The 27,479-nt window shown below is 38.7% G+C and overlaps 1 protein-coding gene across 1 annotated transcript in view; it reads right to left on the minus strand.

Annotated features, from left to right (window-relative positions):
* The window catches only part of LOC127653910 (solute carrier family 12 member 5-like), a 190,496-nt gene that overhangs the window by 24,607 nt on the left and 138,410 nt on the right, over window positions 1-27,479 (minus strand). The window contains exons 4-12 of the mRNA XM_052140760.1: window positions 19,160-19,306; window positions 15,543-15,597; window positions 13,898-14,028; window positions 6,043-6,290; window positions 5,568-5,779; window positions 3,591-3,758; window positions 3,210-3,308; window positions 891-948; window positions 637-811 (exon numbers count right to left, since the gene is read on the minus strand). Coding sequence (XP_051996720.1) covers window positions 637-811; window positions 891-948; window positions 3,210-3,308; window positions 3,591-3,758; window positions 5,568-5,779; window positions 6,043-6,290; window positions 13,898-14,028; window positions 15,543-15,597; window positions 19,160-19,306 — 1,293 coding nt within the window. The remainder of the gene's footprint in view (window positions 1-636; window positions 812-890; window positions 949-3,209; window positions 3,309-3,590; window positions 3,759-5,567; window positions 5,780-6,042; window positions 6,291-13,897; window positions 14,029-15,542; window positions 15,598-19,159; window positions 19,307-27,479) is intronic.

Consider the following 27,479-nt stretch of genomic DNA (forward strand, 5'->3'; position numbering starts at 1 on the left):
CTTACTGCCCTCTGGAGTAAACAGGTGGTACTACAAGCTTGAATCTCTCAGGAATCTTCCTTATTATGATCCGGAGACAGTGCCATTAATTGCGTACATTTTTTAACGCGTTATTTTTAATAAAATTAATCACACTGAATTAACGTGTTAAATCGACAGCCCTAATAATTGCACAATCCTAAAAATAGGCTAAAATATTATTTGGAGTGGCATGGCTCTTTTGGCATGCTTTGTTTGCTGCGATTCTCTGATTGGTAGATCGTTTTCTTTAGGATTATGGGTAGTGTAGTTCTTCACCAGGAGTTCTGCTATTAAACATGATTTTTTTTTATTGAAGATGTAATAATATGGACCGATGGCTTCAACAGAAGCATATACAATTGAATAAAAACCTTAGAGCACACGAAAGGTCTGTCATTAAAGGTTTATTAGTTACTTTTAAAAATAATTTCACCAATGGAGAAAATGAATGGGATTACTGTTGCACTCTAGTCCAGTCTGATTGGCTGGGAGTTAAAGTACTATGAGTAACGTGAACCAGACTTCATGCTGATTGTTAAAAAGTGGCACTCTGAGACTAAACACTAGTTTTACGTGTGTAAAATACATTATATATCGGAGTGTGTGCACACCTACCCTGAGGAACGGCACGACTCCGTCTCGTGCAATAGCCTGAAGGAGACGAGGTGCACCCGTCAAGCTCTGAAGCCCCGCCCCACAGGTGGAAAAGAATGAACCGAAGACGATGACCCACGGTGACGGCCACGCCAATGTACCAATCACCAGATTACCTCTCACAGCCTCGCCAAACCTGAAAACACAGAATGAACCTCTCATTCAGCCAATCACAGAAAAGACACATTGAAAAGCAGTGATTGTGAATCACATACTTATCCCTCAATACAGTTCCCTCAATGCAGGCACCAAACAGCAACACACTGGACATATCTGAATACTTCAGTTGAAGAACATTAACCCCAACAGAGCAAAAGACGTCCAGAACAATAATCAACATTTATAAATTGTTACAACCAAGGGTTGAACATTGTGGGGGGGGGGGGTGTACTTGCTTGTTTTGACTATTGGGGGGTTACCTCCCCCCATCCCCCCAGAATCTACGCCCCTTACAGCTCAGAGTAAAAAATCATCATCAACTGGTTTGAGCATTTGAAATTGGTTTTTAGTTGCTCTAAGGAATGAATGACAGAGTTTGAGAACTATGATTCATATTAGCGAAAACGTTCTTTCAAAATGATTCACCGATTGAACACAGGAACACAGGTTTGTGTTCCTTAAGATTCAATACAAGTTAAGCAAGTTAAGCTCAATCAACAGCCTTTGTGGCATAATGTAATTAAAATACTTTTGACCCGTCGCTCGTTTATCACAAAAATGACAGTTTTACAGTGAGGTACTTACTATGGGAGTCAATGGAGCCAGTCCACAAATGCTAAAAAGTTTAGCCACAATATGTAAACAATATGCATGTTGACTTTTTTTATTGTGTTAAAATGCTGTAGCATAGGATATACACTGGCGGCCAAAAGTTTGGAATAATGAAGAGATTTTTATCTTATGGAAAGAAATTGGTACTTTAATTCACCAAAGTGGGATTCAACTGATCACAATGTATATTCAGGTCATTAATAACATGATTAATTACTATTACAATTAAACTACTTCAAAGAGTTCTCATCACAATATCCTCCATGTGCAGCAATGACAGCTTTGCAGATCCTTGTTATTCTAGCTGCCAGTTTGTCCAGATACTCAGGTGACCTTTCACCCCACACTTCCTGTAGTAGCACTTGACCTTTCACCCCACACTTCCTGTAGCACTTGCCATAGATGTGACTGTCTTGTCGAGCACTTCTCACGCACCTTACAGTCTAACTGATCCCACAAAAGCTCAATGGGGTTAAGATCCATAACACTCTTTTCCAATTATCTGTTGTCCAATGTCTGTGTTTCTTTGCTGACACAAACCTTTTCTTTTTGTTTTTCTCTTTCATAAGTGGCTTATTCTTTGCGATACTTCCCATAAGGCGTCCTGAGTCTTCTCTTTACTGTTGTACATGAAACTGGGGTTTAGCGGGTAGAATTCAATGAAGCTGTCAGCGGAGGACATGTGAGGCGTCTATTTCTCAAACTAGTGACTCTGATGTACTTATCCTCTTGTTTAGTTGTACATCTGGTCTTCCACATCTCTTTCTGTCCTTGTTAGAGACAGCTGTATTTTGTCTTTGAAGACTGTAGTTACACCTTTGGATGAAATCTGCAGTTTTTTGGCAATTTCAAGCATTGTATCGCCTTCATTCCTCAAAACAACGATTGACTGATGAGTTTCTACAGAAAGTTGTTTCTTTTGTGCCATTTTATGTCTAATATTGATCTTAAGACATGCCAGTCTATTGCATACTGCGGCAACACAAACACAAAGACAATGTTTAGCTTCATTTAATTAACCAAATATCTTTCAACTGTGTTTGATATAATGGCGAGTGATTTTCTAGAACCAAATGATCAATGTATCATGATTACTCAAGGATAAGATGTTGGAGTGATGCTGCTGTCTAGATTTGATCAAAAATGACTTTTTTTAAAATAGTGATGGTGTTGTGTTTTACATCAGTAATGTCCTGACTATACTTTGTGATCAGTTGAATGCAACTTTGGTATATTAAAGTACCAATTTCCTTCCGAAACAGCAAAATCTGTACATTATTCCAAACTTTTTGCCACCAGTGTAACTACACAGATAATTTTAATAAACACTTTTTCCACTAAACTCATGTTACATGTATAATGTTGCCTATATTTTTGAAACTATGTGTATTTTAGTGTTTAATTGTTTAATTGCATTGGCCCCATTCACTTCCATTGTAAGTGCGTCACTCTAACTGTGATTACACCCATTTCTTTAACTAAACTATGGACTAGTCAAAATAATGTTTTGTGCTAATCAACATTATGCAAGAAATGCTGTCGAAAGAGCTTCACTTGTATTAAACCCGGAATATTCCTTTAAGTCTTTAGCTGGCATTTTATGTTTTCTTTTCTGTAGTGAAACACACATGAACAAATCACTGAAAAGGTTCAAAGCAAGACTGTTTGCGATTTGGACGCCACTGTGTCGCAGGAGGCTGTTATAACAGACTGTGTCCAGCAGGTGGCACTCTGTGTGTATGTGTATATATCTGAGAGGATACAGATGATGGAGGTGGTGGTGATGGCCAGGATGGTGCCAATAGGAATGGACTTCTGTGCATCACGCAGATCCCCAGAACGGTTCGATCCAGCCATGATACCTGTTTTAAAGAACACAGAGAAATTCAAATGGTTATATAGAGAAATGGTTGATTTGAATGCTTCAATATCAGCACTGTGACATATACAGTTATGTAGGTACAAATGTATAAAATATTTACAGTGGTCCAAAAAAAGCATTTGTTCACTACAATCACTCTTAAAAATTTCTGAATGTCATTGCATTAAATAACAAAGTATAAACGCGAGAGTCATCTGCGCTTTTGGGGGCTACTGTCGAGTATATTCTTATTTCTGATGATTTTCAGAGCAGAGAGACTGACCTGTCACTGAGGGGAAGTAAATCCCCACCAGCATGGTAAAGAACGAGGTAATGTCAGCGAGCACATAGCGGTTTGTGTTGGTTGGGATGGAATCTGGTTCCTCAACCACAGAAATCCCAATCTTCTCAATGAAAGAACCCTTTTCCATATAATTCCCAAAGAGATTCTCTAAAAGAGTGTTAGAGAACAGACAGAAAAAAACATTATGTTGAAAATGAATCTTAATCTCCTTTGCAAGCTCCAGGCTACAGAACGGAAACGCAGAGAGAAGAAAGCAGTTTTGTTAAAGTTTTAAGACCTATGAGTCATAATATAGGAACCACGCTGATGGAATTTGGAATTTGTGTTCACAATGTTACATTGTTACTTTTAGCACTGTGTACTTCTAGATAGTAAAGTCTTATTAAAACATTTGTAACACTCTCACTAGTGTCAAACAGTGTATGTGCTTTTTGTCATACATCCATCCATCCATCCATCCATCTTTAACCGCTTATCCGAAGTCGGGTCGCGGGGGCAGCTGCTCCAGCAGGGGGCCCCAAACTTCATTTTGCTTAAAATCATTCTTTACCAGCACATTTCAAATCCAGTATTGTGTTCAGTAGAACTATGTGCTGGAAATATAGTTTTTAATATTGAATATAGTTTGTTTCATTCAAAAAATCATTTTCAATCACATCATTTGAAAAATGACCAAAGATAAATGGTAAAAAGTCAGTTTTTATGACCTTTATAAAACAATAACAAAAAGGAAAGTGTCACGAATGTAAGGCAATGAAGGCAGACGAAGGTTGAGGATCCAAATGCAGCTTACATTATTGCTCACAAAAACACAAAGGAAAACCCTCAGTGGGGAAATAAACATAAATGGAGAACTCGGGCAGGGAACACAGACCAGGGTAACAGCATTCACAAGCATTCAACGACCGACAGAGACTGAACAAACAGACAGGGTTTAAACACAAAAACATGGGACAAAGGGGCCAATGAACAAACAGAACACAAACTAGATGACAAGGTGATTAACAGAAACCAAAGGCAAATTAACAAGAGCAGGTGAAAACAATGACAGAGAACACGAATGCTAATAAGGAGACTATGGAGTTAAACAAGGGACAAAAGTGAAAACTAAGGAGTGCAAAAGTGACAAAAATGGCAAACAAAAGGGCAACAGTGAAACAAGACAAGGTATACATAACAGAAAGTTTGATAAAAATATGTTAAAATCTAAAAATTATTTATAATTATTTTATTTAAAAAAAAAAAATGCCTATGTCAATTATAAATTAAAACATAGTGTACCATGGTGCATTTCTCTAAGCGCTGCCAGTGTTGAAATCCCCAAAAATGTACTGTAAATTTAAAACTATGTATATCACTTTTCACTCAAATTTTTGAGCTGATTTATTTATTTGTATTAATTTATTTATATCCCCTTTTCTCCCCAATTTGGAATGCCCAATTCCCACTACTTAGTAGGTCCTCGTGGTGGCACGGTTACCTTAATCCGGGTGGTGGAGGATGAGTCTCAGTTGCCTCCGCTTCTGAGACCGTCAATCCGCGCATCTGATTTCGTGACTCGTTGTGCATGACACCGCGGAGACTCGCAGCATGTGGAGGCTCATGCTACTCTCACGATCCACACACAACTCACCACACGCCCCATTGAGAGCGAGAACCCCTAATCGTGACCATGAGGAGGTTACCCCATGTCACTCTACCTTCCCTAGCAACCGGGCCAATTTGGTTGCTTAGGAGACCTGGCTGGTGTCACTCACTCACTTGTGACTAAAGGGGTGGTAGTCATGACAGTAGTCAGCGTACTGATCTGATTTATAATAGGAATAAAAATAAGAATAATAAATAAAAGCTTAATAGAAACATTATCATTAAAGTGTGGTTATGACTCAGTTTGTTGTTTGCTGAATTTCTTTTGAGTTTATTCTCATGTCAGTATGCATACGAGTTCATATTTACCGAACAGAATGCCACTTATGACTCCCGGAATGCCCTGAATCTCTGTGACGTTATTGTTGGCAAAATAGCTGTCACAGGTGGCATTGAGGAACTCTGAGTCGCAGAAGAGTCGCCAGAGTTTGGTGGTGACTGTTCCATTCTCTCTCTCGATGACCTTCGCGCACTCATCGAAACCCTTCCACACCAGCGTCCGGTTCCCCAGCACACACACTCTGTCAATCAAAACCAGGGTGAGGGATTTGTTCAACAAGCAACAGTAAGCATAAGAAGCTATTTGTAGATCGACTTCCTGAGGAATGTGGCGCTTAAGAATCAAAACTCCAGTCCGACACAGCAACATTGGCATGAGTTTGGACAATCTGTTTGCCGGACCAATAGCAGGACGGGGAGTTTGGGAATATTTGTGGAGTTCTGTCACCTTTACATCTTTGTCGTGATACGTTATACGTGATTATAAAACTCATTTGGCACATACGGAAATACGGGAGGCTCGAAGGCCGTCTTGATGACTCCGGCGTAGACGGCGAGGATTGAGCAGATGACGCAGGCGAGGAAGAGGAGTGCCAGCTTGTTGACATACTTCACTCCTACAAACACAACGATAGCCATGAAGCTCAGGACCATCGTGCCGTAAACACGCATGTTGTTGAGCATGGCAGCCTCTGCCTCCGCACCCTCCAGACCCTCCATCTTAAAAATGGCAGCTTGTGGTAAAAGGTACACCTGAGAACAGAAAGGGGAAAAATAATGCAAAAAAAAAAAAAAAACAATAATAATAATATTTTTTGGAAAAATTAAAAAAGTTATTAGAATTATTCACATTTAGAAAATAAAATGTATTTATAAAAAATATATACGTTAGAATTTAAGATTTGGTGTTTAGTTATGACATATACAAAAGCTATTATACTGCTATAGTTATAGAGCAGGGCTGGACTGGTAATCTGGCATACCGGGCATTTTCCCGGTGGGCCGCCGCACTTTGGGGCCAATCAGGGCGGACTGGCCATCGGGAAAACCGCGGTGGGTCGGCCGCAAAACGTGCCAAGTGGGCCGTGATAAGCTAAAATGAGACACTGCGTTATACAGAACGGACCACAAAACACCGCCACGATATGCATAAAAGGACAGCGAACACCACCCCGCCAATCCCGCGCCAATTTCTATTCCCAGTCCACCCCTGTTATAGAGCTACTTTATTAGGCGCAAGTACTTTAAATTTGAGTGTTTTTATGAAGGTTTTTGGCCTTTTTTTGAGCTGTGAACAGCTGTGGTCACTAGGGGTGTAAAGGTTCAAATTTCTCATGGTTCAGTTTGTTTTACGGCTTCACGTTTTCAACTACCCACAACGCTTGCAGAACAGTGATGTCATCAAGTTGACCCATGTGAAACACAGACGGAGTGTATCCCACAGATCCATCCAGGTGCATTATTGGAGGTTGTAACTGTGCGTGTCTATTTGATGCTTTATTTTTCTTTGCAAAACTTTGTGCTCCAGATGCGTCTATAAACTTGAGGTGAACCGCGGTGCCAATGCTTACCGAACCATGATGTGGCGAACCATTTGCTTAAATTTACTAAGAACCATTACACCCCTAGTGGTCACAATGAACTGTTGTTGTATGTAAAAGATACAGTATATGGGTTTGGAACAACATGACAGTGACAAAACAATGACTACACTTTCATTTGTGGTTGAACGATTCCTGTAATGAGTTATTGCTTTATACAGGGTTCCCCCAAATTCACCATAGAAATATCCATGGTTGTTTAATGACTTTTCCAGGTCTAATATTTTTGTTCCTGATATTTGTAACATCTGAGGTTGTTACCCCTCCTACCAACCACCAGAGGGAGCCCTCTCCCGAATACTAACTCTGTACCGTTTCTTCGAAAACAGCATGGTATTTATATAGTTCAGACAGGAAGTAACCAATGAAGAAACAGTACAGAGTTAGTATTCGGGAGAGGGCTCCCTCTGGTGGTTGGTAGGAGGGTAACAACCTCGGATGTTACAATATTCCAGGTTTTACATGACTGTGGGAATCAGTTTATTTTATATTGCAAATGCTTAAAATCAACCTAGTCTAATAGAATGAACGTTACAATAACTACATTTTTCCAAATTGAATTTTACGTGCCGCTTTTTGTTTTGCCGCAGTTTCCTGGTGAAATGTACACTAGAAGCGCTAAAACAACTGTGCGGTTTATTCACTTTCACACAAATCATGACTACAACGGCTGATTATGACTTTATAAACCCATTGCAATGTTATGATAGCGAAACACTTTTACTAAAATGGATCATTTGAAAAACTATACATTTTAATGTTTGTATTACAGACCCACCTACATTTATACACTTATTTAATGATTGAGTGATGGACTTTGGACTCGGAAGGACACGGTTTGAGCCCAGCCGAACACATGAGCTGACAAGTGAAACAAAAGTGTCATAGAAGTGACACAAAATGACACGGGTGCTTCACAAAATGTGCTTTTCATGTTGCACTTGCTTTTATAACATTATCGGTTAGGTTTAGGTGTTGGTTTAGGGTAAGGATATCGGTTTTGTTCACCTCTTATTTGATTTTAGATCACTATTGGTTAAGTTTAGGTTGAAGTTTTAGGTTAATAAGGTATGCTTTACTCATTAAAACCTCCATCTAATTTTCACCTTAAAACCTTGTCTGATTACGACACCATTTCACTCGCTTTTGGCGCCCCCTGCTGGACATTTCACTGGGAAACTGCTGCAAAATGTGTTCTGAAGCACATCATTTAGATTTTCAAAAATACTGCCTCGGTCACGTATTGTTCATGAGATCAGGCTGTTTAAAATAGAATTTCAAAATAGATTGAGGAGGGTTAAACATATGAACGAGACAAGTTAATCAACGGTACTAATAATAAAAACTAATTTAGAATCGCCCTTCAAACAAACAACATATAAAACAAGACAAATACAAGGAGAGAAAACCTGTGGAAAAAAGGGACTATGAACACTAAACAGACACATAAGGAGAAAATAAAGAGAAATTAGTGAGATTTGACACAGGCAGTATTGTTATACGTGCAAGCTTGAGTTCAGTTCTACAAGCGCTAATTGAACCAGTCAAGCGTGGAATTAATACTGCAAATGGCCTGCCATTAGTCCTTATTACAGGCCTGGCCTAAATGATATTCAACACCAAATTTAACGGCTCCAAGAATAACATATTGCATAGATCTTTAAACCAATTCATATATTTTTCCCCTATTAAGAACATTAAAAATATTTATTTGGCTGAATCTTACGAAACCTCTCAAGAACACGTCTGGGACATTTTTCACCTCCAAATCAAAAGAAAGAAATAAGAAATTAGATTTTGCTTAATGAAAATGAAAATTCTTTTTTTTCTTTTAGCATTGCGAAATTATTTTAATGAAAATGATGCGCATTTCCCCTTAAATACAATTTTACAAAATGTACACACACACACACACACACACACACACACACACACACACACACACACACACACACACACACACACACACACACACACACACTATAATCATAAATATGATTATAGTATTTTTTGTTACACCTTTAATTTATTGTATTACAGTATTTTTTTCACCATTAATAATAATGGGAATAATAAAAAACTCCAGGTGCATAACGGTGATGAGAATTTAGGGTGAAATATGCTTGTGAAAATAATGTCACGATACAAAGAAAAAAATAAACTTTATAAACTAAAAATACAATTTATTTGGGTTTTGGGGTGAGGCCTATTTTAGATAATGAGGCCTCATTATCTTCATGCAAAACATAAGTTCTTAATTTTATTTGATTTTGGGTGACTTGGATATATTTTCTTGAAATTCACCTAAATAATGCTTATTTTTATTAATGAAATACAATCTCACATGTAAAGCAAAATATAACTGAATTAATTATTTATTTCTTTCTTTGGGTTTTTGGGTGATTTATAACCGAAAATCTTAATGACCCTAAAAACAGGCTTCATTTTCTTTAAGCAAAGTAGACATTTTTAATTATTTTTTATTTTTATTTTAGGGGACCCGGACATGTTTTTGTGAAAAGAAAATGAAATAATTATATATATATATATTTTTAATGAAATATAGACACTTAAAGAGGTCACGAAATGCTATTTTTTGTTTTTATATTTAAAGATCTTTAAATACCCGAGGTCCACTGATAACGTTAGTAAAGTTTTTTAGTTTAGTAATAAATGATCATTATCCACCCTGTCTTTGAACAGTATAATATATTCGGATGCAATTTGTTGGATGTGTGCTATTTGTAAACTTGTAAATTTGAGTTTGAAATACGACTGTGTATTCGAGGGGCGGCTGTGGCTCAGGTGGTAGGGCGGATTAGCTGCTAATCACAGCGTATGCGGTCCCGGCCCATCCAAATCCACATGCCGAAGTGAAAAAAAAAGAAAAGCTCGGCTTTGGCCACAGCGTCTCCTTTAAACTTCAATGTAAACACCCACTGTTCCGATAGGCTAACATGGTGGTCTGCACTTATATAGAGCTTTTTTTCTAACCTCAGAGGTTACCAAAGCACTTTAATCACCCATTCACACACACACACTCACACACCAATGGCCGCAGAGCTGCCATGAAAGGCGCTAGCATAAAGTTTTCGCGTCAAGTCCATGCGCAATAAACATGACAATGGTAAAAGATGGCAGTCTAATGCATGCAATGTGCAAAAAATAAATAAATAAATAAATAAAATAACAAAACTTAAAGAGTCCAGATGGGTCTCCATTTGTGTTCAGAAACTAGGTCTGTCACTCTCCCTCTCTGTTTACAATATGAACTGCATGCCAGTGGGCGGGGCCAAGGGAGCGATGACACGTGTTATGGGGCATGTAAATACAACTGAGCAATGTCTTGTGCCTGCACAAACACACAGTTTTGAAAACGACATTGCAATAGAGTTGTATCTCTATGTAATCTCCATCCCTGAATTGGCTACATCACTCTACCATCTCCTCTCCACCAATAGCTGGTGTGTGGTGGGCGTTCTGGCGCACTATGCTGCACACTGGTGGTGGTTGAGGAGATTCCCCCTATACTATGTAAACCGCTTTGAGTGCCTAGAAAAGCTCTATATAAATGTAAATGTAAGTAAGTAAGTAAGTAAGTTGGAACAATAAATGCTCTTTTTAGGCTGGGGAGGGAGTTTTGAGCGAATTTTATGGTATGTTTTTATAGTACAGTTAACTCTTATACCGTATGTCTAAATATCAATGAAAATGTGATTTCACATTTCAAGAGCCTTTTAAGCATACACACATTTGACCAGCTGGTCACTATGTTGTCCTGAACATTTTCATTATATCGGCAGGGTTACACAATACAGCTTTAATCTCAAAGTGCTCGGCTCGCTTTAAATAGACGTCTTAGTGCCTTCCTGCACTGTAGTCCGGATAAAACGACGCAGATGGCCCAGAAGATTTTCCTTGGACAATGATGGCTAAGACTCTGTTCCCCCGAAGATAGAATTACCAGAAAATTCAGAAACACTCGAGCCCCCGACGAGCAGAGCAAAGAGAAGGAAGAGTACACGAGCGGCCGAGAACACGTGCGTGAAAACGGGAGACGATTGAAGCTCGGAGGACACACTAGCTCTCATCAGTGGCGCAATTAAACTGCATAATTACTTAATTACTTGCTCTAAGAGGAGGGGAGGAAAGACAGAAAAGAGAGAGAGAGATGGATAAAGGGTAATGTTCGGGAGAAAAACAAGGGCAAAAAAGAGACGAGATAAAATTACAGGGTGAGGAAAAACTAAACAACGAAATGGTGAATGAGAAGAAGGTTTAATAGCACACATGAAGATAAGTGAACACTGTGACGAGGAGGAGGAGAGCATGGACAGGCCGTGATGGAGACGCTGGTTTTGGAGAGAGAGAGATGCACGTGGCCGCTTTGTCTGTTTGTGTTATGGTTTATGTTTGGTAAATTGTCTGCACTTACAGTATATAGCGTCTTTTTTAACATTAGCGTTATTCAAAGCGCTTTACACTGTGTCTCATTCACCCATTCATAAACCAATGGCAGCAGAGCTGTCATGCAAGGCGCTAGCCTGACATTGGGAGCAACTTGGGGTTCAGTGTCTTGCCCAAGGACACTTCGGCATGTGGAGTCATGTGGGCCGAGAATCAAACCACCAACCCTGTGATTAGTGGCCGACCCGCTCTACCACCTGAGCCACAGCCACCCCATGTTTTGTTTTAAGTTGAGTTTTGCATTATAACGTTATGTTGACTGTTCAGTCAGTTCCCGCCTCCTCCTTGCCCACGATGGCTCCATGGGCTCCATCACGGCCCGGCCACGCCCTCCTCCTCATCACAAACACATTATAGAGACAATGTGACAGAGTGTAAAAGAACGCTTTCACTAGCATGAGTGTGTCCAAGACATGAAATTGTTAAACTTTAAGCAAACCTGAATATAAATAGAACTTCTCAATCCAATGAAGCATCGCAAATTACAAACGATCTAAAGAAACACGTTAATGCACACTATTAATGAAAAATGTTCTGAACATTGGCTGGAATAGGGTGGAACATTTGCGCTGTGTCCGCGGTCATTACACGGATGCACACACCACAACACAGCTATTCCGTCCCAATGATCAAGTGATGGAGAAAGGACCTCTTATCCATATTGTTTGTACAAAACAAACCCAGATGGGAGATGCATTCACACGACTTGCTGAAGTGAAGCAGCGCTTGTTCCCCGGCACGGTGTTGCGCTTCCCGACAATTTGGATGAAGTTTGAAAGTGCTTTTCAAAGGTATATATATATATAATTGCAAATCATTGAAGATTGCTGCAGCAAAGTGGATCGCCACGATTAATATTGTGGAGGGTGAAGTTGAAAGAGATTTAATGACCATTACATTTTTCAATTAGTCAACTTCTCACTTAGACTTTGGAAAAATGTTAGTTACTTTAATAAGTGCTATTTTAGTGCATTTCTATCTTTATGCGGTGAAATACTTAGTTTGAAAAACATTAATAAAACATTATGGTTACATATCATGGTTTTCCTTTCTTTTCTAAGAAGGAACTTATTGAATTTTGACAGGACAAGAAGTATATATAGAGTCAAAGTTAAGCACTTCTGAAATCTGCGATTAATCACAATTAACTATGAAAAATCAAACGATTAATCACAATTAAATATTTGAATCAACTGATAACACCAAAACGTTTTTTTTCTTCATTTTATTGCTAAATATTTGGATATATTTAGTTTGAAAGTGTAAGGAGGCCAACTTGATTGCGTCACTCATAGTGAATTATGAGAGTGGGCGGTCACTGCAGAGCACTTTTGGTGCTATTTGTTCACTGCAATTCTCTAATTGGTAAATGTTCCTCCTTGGGATCATGGGTAGTGTAGTTCGTCACCAGAAAATCCGCAATTGAATGCACATTTTTTAGAATTAAGTTGCAATAACACAGGATAAAGGCATTAACAGAAGCATCTACAATCAATTAACAACCTCGGAGCTCAAGGTAGGAGCCCGTCTGGCACCAAGAATCATTCAAGAGATTATCTAATCAGCCAATCGTGTGGCAACAGTGCATTGTATAAAATCATGCAGATACGGGTCAGGAGCTTCAGTTAATGTTCACAACCATCAGAATGGAGAAAAATGTGATCTCAATGATTTGGACCATGGCATGTTTGTTGGTGCCAGACGGGCTGGTTTGAGTATTTCTGGGATTTTCACACACAACAGTCTCTAGAATTTACTCAGAATGGTGCCAAAAACAAAACACATCCCGTGAGCGACAGTTCTGTGGACAGAAACGCCTTGTTGATGAGAGAGGACAACAGAGAATAGCCAGACTGGTTTGAACTGACAAAGTCTACGGTAACTCAGATAACCTCTCTGTACAACAGAGGTGAGAAGTATATAATCTCTGAATGCTGTTCTGGGATGTGGGTTGGTGTTGTTTTGGCGGCACGAGGGGGACCTACACAATATTAGGCAGGCGGTTTTATTGTTGTGGCTGATCGGTGTATGTTGCGAAAAAAATGCTGTAAAATTGAACAGATGCTGAAGTGAATTTGATTGAAACAGCATTTAGGTTGCTGATGTGTGAGTGGTAGCAATACGGATAAGAGACAAAAAGTCAATGCATGTGTGAATAGGAGACTGTGGTACATTTACAGGAAAAGGTAATCCAGTAATTTTACAGCAATTTAATTGTTTCATGTGTGAAAGTGGCTACTGACTCACAGCGGCTTTCTAATAAAACATAAACACACATATTCTTCATCTCACCAGCAGGATCTCGATGCAGCCCAAGATGTACATGGCTCCAGCGTATGTGGTGCCCAAGTAGAAGCAGATGCCTACAGCTCCACCAAACTCAGGGCCCAAAGAACGAGAGATCATGTAATATGAGCCTCCAGCTGTTAAAACGTACAAACACAAGCACGATCAGTTTAAGAAAACACACAAACATTGATGGATTTGCAATGCCATTAATGCACCATAAATGTGGATATAGATGGTTACGTGCATGTAGGAAAGTCCAGACCAACTGCAGTATGAAAATAAATGCATAAAAGAAGACCGATCATAATTCATTACTCAAATGTTACAAAGATATCAGTGTTGGTTTGATGTCCGTCTTTGGACTGTTGCACGATACCTTGCTGTTTTATCAGCATCTCGCATATGAGTGCCGCTTTTTTCTTTTTCTCCCCAATTTTGAATGGCCAATTCCCAATGTGCTCTAAGTCCTCGTGGTGGCGTAGTGACATGCCTCAATCCGGGTGGTGGAGGACGAATCTCAGTTGCCTCCGTGTCTGAGACCGTCAATCCGCGCATCTTATCACATGGCTTGTTGAGTGCGTTACCGCCGAGACATAGTGCGTGTGGAGGCTTCACGCTATTCTCCGTGGCATCCACTCACAACGCACCCAACTGAGAGCGAGAAACACATTATAGCGACCACTAGGAGGTTACCCCATGAGACTTTAGCCTCCCTAGCAACCGGGCCAATTTGGTTGCTTAGCAGACCAGACCAGAGTCACACCCTGGATTCAAACTTGCGACTCCAGAGGTGGTAGTCCGGGTCTTTAATAGCTGAGCTACCCAGGCCTCCGAGTGTCTCGTTTTTAAGACACAGTGTACATTTATAAGAACTTAAACTTTTATTTATATTTATTCTGTTCCATTCATTGTGGCGTGTCTAGCTTTTCTTGCGCAAGAACGTGTTTGGCCTGAACCACCCAAAGATATTCAAATCGAATAATCTAATAAATAAAGCAAAACCCTTCTAAGACACACTCAAAACTGAAATTATCCCCTACTATCCAAAAATAAAGTTTGAATAGAATCTATTCATTACGTTGTACATTCAAGCTGACTTAATTGCAGAAATTTGAGTGCAAGAAAAATTTTATATTTGAAGAATGTTTTGCAAACACAGTGAAATGGTCTGCAATGGTATCCGGCTGTAAACCCATTTTTATCATCTTTATTTGTATATGAGTGAAGGTCTGTTGTCATATGAACCCTTTTAGTGCTTAGCATCAATGTATCAGTGAATAGGCCTGAAAAATACCACAGAAAGCGCAATACAACCCACAATTACAGCTTCCTGTTTCTTGCAAGAATTAAACACGGGTACAGAGTGGGCTTTTAGCACTTTAGGGATAATAACGGCCTTTCGTCGATGAACAATCAACGGCGAAACAAACCCAGCAATTTCTCCTCATCTCTGCTCTCGTCCAATCAGGAGATGCGATCAAAGTGGTGATTAAAATAGGCCATGGTCATTGGATTATGAATACATAAATACAGCTTTGAGGATATTGCTGTCTGGTCATTGCTTTGAGAGTTATTGTTGCTATGGTGACCGCTTCCTGCAGCTATAACGACAGACGTGCATTTGAAGCTCTATGAGGGGTTTACTTACCTGGCACAACTCCGTTTGTGGCAATGGCACTCATTGAGATTGCAGTGAGCATCGTCTAGAATTAAAAACAGGACGAGAAAGTGTTTTTGATCATTTCAAATAGGTAACAAATAAATCGAAACAACAACAGTAATACAATTTGAAAGAAATGGGTTTGATGAGTAAATGTAGACAGAATTTTCCTTTTTGGGTAAACTTTCCCTTTAAAAAAAACTCTTTAAGCGGACATCTTTTCAAACCAGGATAGTTTTGTGAAAATGAGGTAGAAGGTGCATTTAAAGTTACCTATAACTGTGACAGATTACCTTGATTAAAGCAATTTAGCAGAACCTAATGTTCCAGAATAAATCTCATCTTATTTGAAATCCTCTCTCAATCTCTCCCTCTTTAAAAGATGAAGCGCCTCTTTTAGAAGCCGCACCGAGTCAAAGGAAATGTCCTGGTGATTAAAGCCGTCTTTAAATCAGCACTGTACAGTTTTGCAAAATGCAAATGTGTCTATTTTGGAGAAAAGGGACTGAGATGACACTGTCAGTCTGAAACAGCACAGCACTAACTCTCCTTTGGAAAGAGAAAGTCAGAAGACAACAGAAACAAAGAAGTGTGCTGCTTAAAAGAGCAAAAGAGAGTAGAAATACAGAGTGCAGGGACAGTTCATATATGTATATGCAGTAATTAGGCATATATGCATATGTTACGTAGCTTTGACCAAGGGTGAGTAAAATGTATCGCTGTATACTGTATATTTACTCTGTTCCAAAACCTAGTCAGTAGCATTTCAAGGATTCTTTGAAGTCAGCATTATTATGTTGCCTTCTATGATACCTCATTTTGACCAAATTCTAATCATTGCATTTATACTTTGATTATCAACAAGCTCAGTGTATAAAACAGGCCTTGATAAGACATTAATTGTTGAAGTGTTATATATTAAAAACAAAAATCAGATTTTCAGGCAAGAGCTGGTCCATTCGCACTCATTCAATTCAGCAGCATCTGAAACATTCGAAATGATTTTGCGGCCATCATATCATCACAGGCCTCCATATGCTAATAACATGCTGGGTACAGTTTCTGATTGGACGACTTGGGGCAACCAGCTGCTAAATCCAGTTTTGCCAGCCAATCACACCATCTGCCTCAAGTGGAGTGAGCCAATAATAGCGAGACACTATGACAACCAATCCAAAGGCTTAGAGAAAAATGGTGAAGGCATAATGGGCAAGGAGGAAAGTAGGCATTCGTACACATTTGACAGATTACATATTGTGCAGTGGTCATTTATTGAGAGATAAATCGTTATGTGCGATAAAATATTACGCAGCCATTCGATTTTTGTTAAGACACAAATTAACATATAGATTAAGGGCATTTGTTCTAGGTTTAAGGGCATTTTCCCACCTGGCTCGTTTGGAGCATTTGTTTCGCAACCTTACCATCATTTTAAGTTCTCAAATAGCAAAAAACACGTCTTTTACAAACACAAACTTTGTAACAGTGCTCACGTCATGCTGGAATAACTGTCATTTTAAGTTCTGTCAGGAAGACTCGCAGACTTGTTAAGATGACATTCATTTGATGAATATAACACAGAACAGTAATGTCTCTCTTTGGCATAGGCCCCGTCTGGCGGTCCGAGGGACCGTCATATCCTGCCGGAGATAGGAGGCAGGGGCGAGGAGCCTACCCCCGTGCAGGACGGGACTCAACTGGTGGTGGTGGGGTGGAGGAGGTTGCCATGTTAGCACACTGAATCAGCAATGTGATAGAATGTGAGCAGACTTATAAAGCAACGGCTTACATGTGATTGGCTGGGAGTTACCAGCTAATGGTGTGATGATGTACAGCTGCTAGTCTTCCCGCTAGGACAGGGGTGCCCAATACGTCGATCGCGATCTACCAGTCGATCGCAAAGGCAAAGCTGGTAGATCGCAAAAAATTTAAATGTACTTTCGTTAAATTTTAATAACAATAAATATAATGTCTTTCCTTCTTTTAGTTTCTGTCTGACTTGCACTTGACGAGTAAATATTGACCAGGCGATGTTTTGTTTATTCAGTTGCCATGACAACTAGGTTTGTGCATACGCGCCTTCCAAGGACTTCTGAGAACATAGCATGAAATTGCGATACTACTGCCCGGATTAGGAAAAACTGAATGGAATCAGACAGTTTGGCCTAATCCGGGCAGTAGTATCGCAATTTTGCACATTTGGGAAATGCGCTTACATTCCCAAACAGTAAAAACTGCCTGTCTTTGTCTAACTATTTAACACAATATATATATATATATATATATATATATATATACAAAATCCCACTCACTTTTTAACAATTTTTAGTTCCAGACAAGTCTTGGATGAACAACTTGACACAATATTTGTGGTTTAGCCATCGCTAAATGCCACGCTCCTGTCATAGGTCACTGCTCTGTGTGTCATTCATATAGTGTTCATAAAGCAAAGTGCACAAGAGACTCACAGTTGATTGCAACAGTTTTTGACAGATATTGACACAATACTCCAATACGCATGAAAAGACATCTGCATCACCGAATACACAATACCTTCACAGAAAGTGTTTTATTGATGAGTTAACAACACAATTCATACTCATGTATTCAGATATTAATTTATTTCTGTGAATAATTCTATCATTAAATGCAACCTTTTGTTGTTGTCAGGTCCCATCAACATCCAAGCAGAAATGTCTGTCAAGTGCATGTCAATATTTTCGTCTATTTGAAAGTATATGCTGTTGTTTGTGTCTTTTAATGATTCATTTTTGCATTTCTAAAGGCTTCAGACTGTCTTAAAGAGGCACGTCTCTCCATCTCTGTGATGTATGAGGAATCAGCATTCTCTCATCCTGTCCATCTGTTGCCATGAGAGACTGAGCGCTGAAAAGAGAGCGCTGAGCGCCTGACAACGAGCTGCTAATTTCTGATGACATCGATAGCGTCTCGCTACTTCTAATAATGATGCATATACACAATCATTCAGAAAGTACAAACGGATATGGAGGTAAAGCTCGCACCGCCCTGGATTGGCATGGATGGACATATGAATCAAACACAGACACACATTTTTCAAAGCTGTTTCATCTGATAGCTTGGAAGTCACTGGGACACACACTAGGATGCATACTACATACTACAGAAATAGAACAAATAGTATGGTTGAATAGAATACAACAAGAAAAGGAGACGGAAAATGAGTCAAATATATATTCAACGGTTTGTGGAAGATTTCCAAGGTACAAAAATAGCTCTTTCATGGGCACTAGAGAATCTAGGTTGCACACGCATGCACATATGCACACACAACCATACTAATGACATGCTAATATGTATGCACGAATGCTGAGATGCATGGTATGCTCAGTGATGGTCACATTCGCTGCACACACATGTATAGTTTATTTGCACTTCTTTTACGCATAGATGCTAAAGGCTTTCTATTCACATTTAAACACGTCTAAAAAAACGAATCTGAGGTGTACGCAGCATTTGTGAATTTGTGAACGTTTTCGGGAAGGTCCATTTTTTCCAATTACTCCTGCTTTACCCGCGTATTCATGAAAGTTTTATGAATGAAGCCCATTTGGTGCGTGACTCACAGTGGAGCAGCACATGAGGACGATGACAAAGGCTTCGATGACCCCTCCGATGCCCACCATCCAGGTCATCCGGAGGAACAGAATGACACCCAGAATATTCTGCATACATGGCAAATAGACGCCCATCAGAGTGCCCATCCGTGGCGCCTGTGAACACACAATCAAACACCAACATGTTAGCTGGAAAACATACGATCCATTTATTAGTTCCATGTCTGATGTTGTCGTTTCATTGTTCGGCAACCATAACAACATTTTGTGTGTTTAATCTAATATCTTGCCTGTAAAAACAATGATGCAACACATAATGGTATTTTTGATTGTATACCACTGTATTTAATTTGTATTCATGGAAAAGCTACACTATTGTGAAAAATATAGTTTTCGTAACTACTTTTAGTTAACTACTTCCCAACACTGACTATAATACACTTTAGTATACACTTACGGTAGTGAATACTACTTTTCCATGCATGTTTTTAGGTCTGCACTGTCCACATTATCATGTGGGACTGAGCACTCAAATGGTCATTACATCACATTTAATCAACTGTGTGAATTGAAAAGTGGTTTCACGAGCCCTTGAGTGTACGAGCATTCGCCTGGTGCCCTACAGGAAGCTGTTATGATGCTGCGTCCCCGTCTACTGTGGATTTGTCCTGTTTGGTGAACTGAGTTCACCTGCGTGCCCTTGTTTGGACAATAGAATAATTGCATATCATTAGTCATGCCCTTGAACACATAAGGGACGTATTGCTGCCTTCGTCAAAGTAAGTGCTTTTAGGTGCATGCATTGATGGACGCACACACACACACACACACGCGCACACACACACGCACGCACGCACGCACGCACGCACGCACACACACACACACACACATTTGGAGAGATTAGAAAAATCCTTCACTGGGAGTGAGTCCCCATTGATCAAGCAGGCAGACCTTTACACCGCATGTGTTAGTAATTACAACCCGTTCCACTCTTTCGACGCCAACACACACTCGCTTTCACTCTGTATATCACAATAGCCATTTTCTTGTCTATAAAAGCCCTTGGAACATATGCTACACACACTAAACACAATGACAGTGAGTGTGGTGCATCATATATTTGTTGTGAAATATTACAGTGATTGCATGGAAGCACTGTATCGAAATTCCCTTTTTTTTTTCCTAAGGCAAGCATCACTACTAATAAAAATCATACTTGGGGTTAATGGTTTAATGTTAGAAAACTTCTGCATGTACATGAATGATACCTCACCTCGTGTGGCTTGTTGAGGAGAGATGTGCTATTACTTTAATAAGTGAGAAATATAATGCATTAGCCTGTAGTTGTACCAAATAAATATAGTGTTTTTGACATGGTACCATAGTAATACCATGTTTTTTATACATGTACCATTGTAAAAAATCTTTTTTTACATACACCATGGTAATAACATGTTTTATTACAGCTACCATGGTAATAGGTGGTAAAAGGACTTGCCACACAGTGTGGCTATTTGCACTCCAATAGTCTGGTGGAAATGATATGAGGTTGTTGTTACATGGTTTTATTATAGTACTATTGTAATAACAATGTTTTTTGACAGAAGCCTAGTGTGATTAACCACGTTGTTACTACAGTAATATGGAGTTCATATAGCTACTGTAGAAGTTTGTGTTTACTAAGATTTATCTACAAATACCTGGTTGAGGGTTACTGTAGTAACAGCATGGTTCATTTTTTTAAAAGTTAGATTAGGGTAAGGGGTTGATGTGGGGTGTCTGTGGGACTCTAAATAAACACAATAAACATGCTGCGGTGATGCCCCTATACTCTATGTTAGTATTTAAATAGGGGTGCAAATAGCATCTGCCTATTGTAATACCATGTTTCGTTTATTACATGTGCCATGGTAATAGCATGTGTTTTCTACATGTACAATGGTAAGACCATGTCTGTTTTTACATTTACCATTGTAAACCATGTTTTTTACATGTACCATGGTAATAACATATTTTTATTTACATGTAAAATGGTAATAACATGTTTCTTTTACATTTACCATTGTAATACCATGTTTTTTTTTTACATGTACCATGGTAATAACACATTTTATTACACGTAATAACATGTTTTTATATGTACCATGGTAATACCATGTTTTTTCATATAATATGTAATAACATATTTTTTACATTTACAATGGTAATAAAATGTTTTTACATGTACCATAGTAATAACATGTTTTATTACATTTACAGTGGTAATAACATGTTTCACATGTACCATGGTAATAACATGTCTTATTACATGTACAGTGGTAATAACATGTTTTTACACGTAATATGGTAATAACATGTTTTATTACAGTGGTAATAACATGTTTTTATACGTAACATGGTAATAACATGTTTTATTACAGTGGTAATAACATGTTTTTATACGTAACATGGTAATAACATGTTTTATTACAGTGGTAATAACATGTTTTTATATATACCATGGTAATAACATGCTTTTACATGTACCACAGCACTACCATGTTTTGCATGTAATATGTAATAACATGTTCTTTTACATGCACCATGGTAATAATTTGTTTTTACATGTACCACGGAATTAACATGTTTTTTTTACATGTACCATGATAATCCCAATTTCAATCCCAAGTACTATGGTATAATATTTTTTACATGTACCATGCTAATAACATGTTTTTTTACATGTACCATGATAATCCCAATTTCTTTTTACATGTACTGTGTTAATACCATGTTTTCTTTACATGCACCCTGGAAAAACTATGATTTTATCACAAGTACCATGAATATACCATGTTTGTTTTACATGTACCATGGTAATATTGGGTTTTCTTACATGAACTATGGTAACATAATTTTTAAATGTACCATGGCAATACCATGTTTTTTAAATGTACCGATGTAATACCACGGTAGTCTTTGAAGTATGTTTTTTACATTTTCACACAGAAGCTATGTTTATTTATACATCTCGTAAACATATTTCAGTTCAAAGTCCCATTACTATAGCCAATCAACGCTATCAAACAACATTATAAATACAAAAACACACAAACCACATGTAAACAAATGATTGAAACAATTAAATAAACAATTACTTCCTTTCTCAAACTATAGCTCATTTATACCATAAATCAATTATATTGTCATCTATTTAATACTGTTTACCTATATGGTATTTTACTACCTAATATGCTCTAGATCCCATTATACAAATTTATAATAAAGCTCATAAAATACTATTTGCACAACCTCTATACACCCATCACTGTTTGGCACAACAAAATTCCAATTCACAAAATTGTGAAAATTACAAAGTTATTTGCAGTGAAATTATATTATAAAATTCAAAATCTACTTCCTCCTGAAATCTGTACTTTATTGCCTACATATACTCAAGTCAGACAATCAAGAATCACAAGATCAATCACTAACAAATTAAATCCTGTACCAAGTTTTAAGAATAATTATGGCAAATATGATTTTTTTCATAATTTCTTAGTAATCTGGATCTCTATTCCTCATTCGATAAGATCATTGTCACCTTGCCATACATTCAAACATAAACTTTGTTGCTTTTTTCATCACAACATTTTTTTCAACTTTTTATTATTTTTTCTTATTTGTTACTTTTTTTTCTCATCTTTTAGCCTGTAGGACAGGAATCCATTGAAAATCTGATCTTCTGAACTGTCAGTAGTCAGACCCAGTACGTGTGCTAATGTGCCCTGTACTGGGTAAGTGATCCACAGGTGTCGGTTACCCCGGTAACCTCCTGTGATGTGTCTTCCGTGGCACGGTCTCCCTTCGGTAGACCCGCGTCTCCCTTGGACAGAGCTCCGGCTGGAGAGCTCCTGCTCCCATACTAGATACGTCTCTTTCCCCCCTCCCCAGGGATGTGGGGAACTATACAACGTTTTTGGGGCGTCTGGGGAGACTACGTGCAGTCCGAGTGCATCTCTTCCGACCCTTGCAGTAGCCTGCTTACACTTGCAGTTCACGTAACACAGTTCAGCCATTGTGGTATTTCATATAGGGAGCACTAGTGTCACTACATGGACACCAGTGAGTGACAGAAGGGGAACGTCTCGGTTACTGTCATAACCTCCGTTCCCTGATGGAAGGAACAACATGTTGTGTCCCTCTTGCCACAGGCTGTACTACCCGCTGGAATGTCCGGGACCTTGTCTCGGCTCCTCAGCACAAAACCTGAATTAACTCTGCGTTACAGCTCCCTTTTATACCCATATGTCCGGGGGAGTGGCATGCAAATTCCAAACGTCAATTCTCATTGGCCTTTTCTCAAAGATATGAGGTGTTTTGGGCTCTGAAGAGCGACCGCTAGTGTCACTACTTCGACACAGCATCTCGTTCCCTCCATCAGGGAACGGTGGTTACAACTGTAACTGAGACATAACTGTTGTTAACTATTATATGTGAAATATAACCTGACATGAGAACAGCAGAGAATAGAGAGACAAGAGAGCCTCCGGCATATTTGTAACCTTTATAACAGACAGGGTTTAGAACTCTTCATATGGGAACCATGCCTTTAACACACACACACACACACACACACACACACACACACACACACACACACACACACACGTATGGATCTGAACAAGCCATCCTAAAGCTCAGAGCAACAGCAGATGGCAGACTGGAAAACAAGTCTTTTAATTGAATGAACCTGAAATAAATAAGATGGCCTGAATGATGCATGCCATTAAATTCAATATCAGCCATGCAAATGTGCAATTCTGTGCTGGATAATTAGATTTTTGCAGCAAGGATTAACATCAGTGTAAATGTAATCTAATATAATGTGCTTTTATAAACCACATCTGAACAACAGAACTGGAATAATTGCATTCAACGATAAGGTCCCAAATTAATCTATCCACACACGTCTGTGATTTAAATACCATTACACAGGAACGAGGTTCAAGAATTTTAGGTAACACTTTTTGTGATGTCTGTATGTGTAATATGCATCATAACTGTTTTTCGTAAAGATATAGTAGCTACACATTGCACAATCTAAAGAATATGCACAATATATCACACACATACATAGAGACCACACACAAACATATACTATCTACAGTATATAAAGTAGGCCTGTAAATATAGATAACGAGTATAATGCATCAAAACACGATCAACTCTAAATTTGTGCCATTTTGACATATAATGCATTATATTCTTTGAAAGTGTAACCACGAATTGGTAGGCTTTATAAGTAAAGTATTAGTTGCGAGAACAAACAACGGATTATGCTTGCATCTTAATAATGCATTACATACACATGCTTCATAGTGTTTCTAAGTTGCATCTGCACCAAATAAAATAACCTGTATGCTGAGCAATGACATGGAGGAGACAAATAAAAAGGATAGAAAACAGATGACCAGACTAACAGTCATCTTATCATCATTAATTTTGCTACTTTCCTCAGACAGATTGCAACCAATATCAAGAGACACTTGATCAAACTATAAATCAACCCCACTGCCGCTTGAATCACGTCTCGGGAAATCACGTCTTCTACAAAGATAAAAGTGTCACAGAATATAGTGACCTGTCAATGTCTCAACTGCATATCCTACTCTCTACTTCCTTTTTGAACGCTGTACATATTGAACATTTCCAAGGAGAACACCACAATGAATGGCACATGTCTAAAAGAAACCATGATGTTGCCATGGTAACATGTCCAAAAATCTATGGTGTCACCGTGGTAGTTTTATCAGTTTTTTGTGCATCTACAGTATATCAGTCTTTATCACTTGTTATAGACCGATTTGTACATTTGCATAGTTTAATTAAAAAAAAAATTGTGCAAAGTTTCATTTGGACAACATTTTTGCCCTTTCACCTCTGGTACCTTATTTTTAAAAGAGCCCAGTCGAACCCTCCCACCACATGAGAGACAGCCGCACATCTTCAGATAGCCACAGGGAATCAAGGCAGAGGAAATCATATTGCCCATGTCATTTTGACATGCTTCCCTTCATGCTAATGAGCGGCACCTCTTGCCTGATGTCAGTCGCATGCTAATCAGATGTACTGCCTGAAGCCTGCAGTGTTTGTCTTTGCTTTATTCACTCTCATCATAATAATGCTTTCTTTCTTAACTTGGTGACAGAAGAATTATTCCAGTAGTGTTCCTTTGATGACATCATTTGCATAGGGCTTCAAGCACTGATGGACAATGAATGCCAAGAAACTAAAATGTAACATTACTACTAGCATACTGTAAATCATTACTATACTAGTATCAGGGGCCGTTCACACCGAACATGTCCACCAACACTTCCATTGTTTTCCAATGCAAACATATGCTAGATGGATGTCTTTACATGTTGCGCCATGCCTCACATTTGTTCAGCATCTTGCACAGGAGTTCAAAGTCTCAAGACACCTTTTTGTGGCACTATATCTAGCTTTTTTCAGCACAATCACACGTTTGGTATGAATGACCCCTTAGTGATGTTTGTTAAGGCAAGTATCACTTTTACTATTGCTTTTACTTTATGTAGGGGGTTTGCTTAAATCCCTAACCCTAAGTATTAAAATGTATCGCATAACTCCTCCCACATGTTTGTGCTACGGACATGAACGATAGCTCAAAACATTAGGCTTGTTTAGGAGAAGTGTGCTTGTACTTTTTAATATTGATCAGACCACCTAGCAACCACCCAAAACAACCTACCAACCATATTGCAATGTGCTAAAAAACACTTAACCCACCTATTGTAAGTAACAGCATAGCAACACCCAAGCAACTGTATCGCAATATGCGCAGTTACACTAATTGTAAAGTGACCTTGAGCTTTGGCAAAGGTACTATATAAATAAAACATACTATTATTAAAAACAAAAACCCCACCAGAACACCTTAGTATCTGCATAGCAACTGTGACAAGCAGGAGGGCATGTCCGGGCCGTGAGGATGCACGCCTGGTGCTGAGTTGCCTAATCATGAGATAAACAAAGAGCCAGGGACCCCAGAGAGATAGAGAGAGAGAGAGAGAGACAGATAGCTCTAGCTAAAAACACACAGAACACCTTAGTAACTGCAAAGCATGCCCTAGGAACCACACAGAACACCACAGCATAACAATGTGCTAAAAGACTCAGAACACCCTAGAAACTGCAAACCAATTAGCTAAAAACACACAGAACACATTAGTAACTGCATTGCAATGCCCTAGGAACCACACAAAACACCCTAGCTAGGTTCAGACACCATTGCCAATCAGAAGATTGGCGTGATTGTATAAGGGTTTCAACAAGGTTGTGTATGGACACTTCCCCATAGTGCTTACAGCAATGTCGAGTGAACTGAATCGAAAGGGAACCATGGTTTTACTGCAGAAATATTGTAGTAACCATAGTTACCATGGCTCTGGTCGCTATCGCTTAGTGACTAGTCTGTGAAGCTCCAAACTGCTTATAAAAGCACCAATAAAGTCTTTATGTTTTGTGCACTATATTTAAAGTCTTCTGAAGCCACATGATAGCTTTGTGTGAGGCACAGACCGAAATTATACAGTTCTAATTATGCAAATTACCATTATGCTGTTCTCAAATAAATTATGCTGCAGGTCATCGGCGTGTCTCATGATCAACCATCGTGACATCAAATCTGTGACATTTTTGATCAGAGAGCTGCATGCAGTCACAGGAATGATTTGATTTTAAAAATGATTATAGTCATCCTGTTCATCATACTGTACAAATGTATTGTTCAGCTCCAGAAGACTTGACATATCCTTTAGTGTACAGTTGCTTAATGTTGTTTATGGTGCTTTTATTACCACAGACGGGTCACTATGGCCTGATATTGTATGGAATACAAAATTGAAGAATATTCAAAAATGTTTCTTTTGTGTTCAGTAACAGCATATGGGTTTAATATGACATGAGGGCATTTAAAATAAATAATAACCAATCAAGAGGAGGATTCATACTAAGAGTAAATTTACATTTATGCATTTGGCAGACACTTTTATCCAAAGCGACTTACAGTGCACTTATTACAGCGACAATCCCCCCGGAGCAACCTGGAGTTAAGTGCCTTGCTCAAGGACACAATGGTGGTGGCCGTGGGGTTTGAACCAGCAACCTTCTGATTAACACCCTGTGATTTAGCCACTGTGCCACCACCACTCCGTATAAATAATGATCACATTTTCTTAACAAGACTTAAAACTGTTTTGGTTTATATTGATCAATTGTACATGTTCTTTTTATTTAAGACAAACAAGGTGACATTGCCTTT

This window comes from Xyrauchen texanus, chromosome 13 (genome assembly GCF_025860055.1).
Source record: "Xyrauchen texanus isolate HMW12.3.18 chromosome 13, RBS_HiC_50CHRs, whole genome shotgun sequence".
In the NCBI taxonomy this organism is placed as follows: Eukaryota; Metazoa; Chordata; class Actinopteri; order Cypriniformes; family Catostomidae; genus Xyrauchen; species Xyrauchen texanus.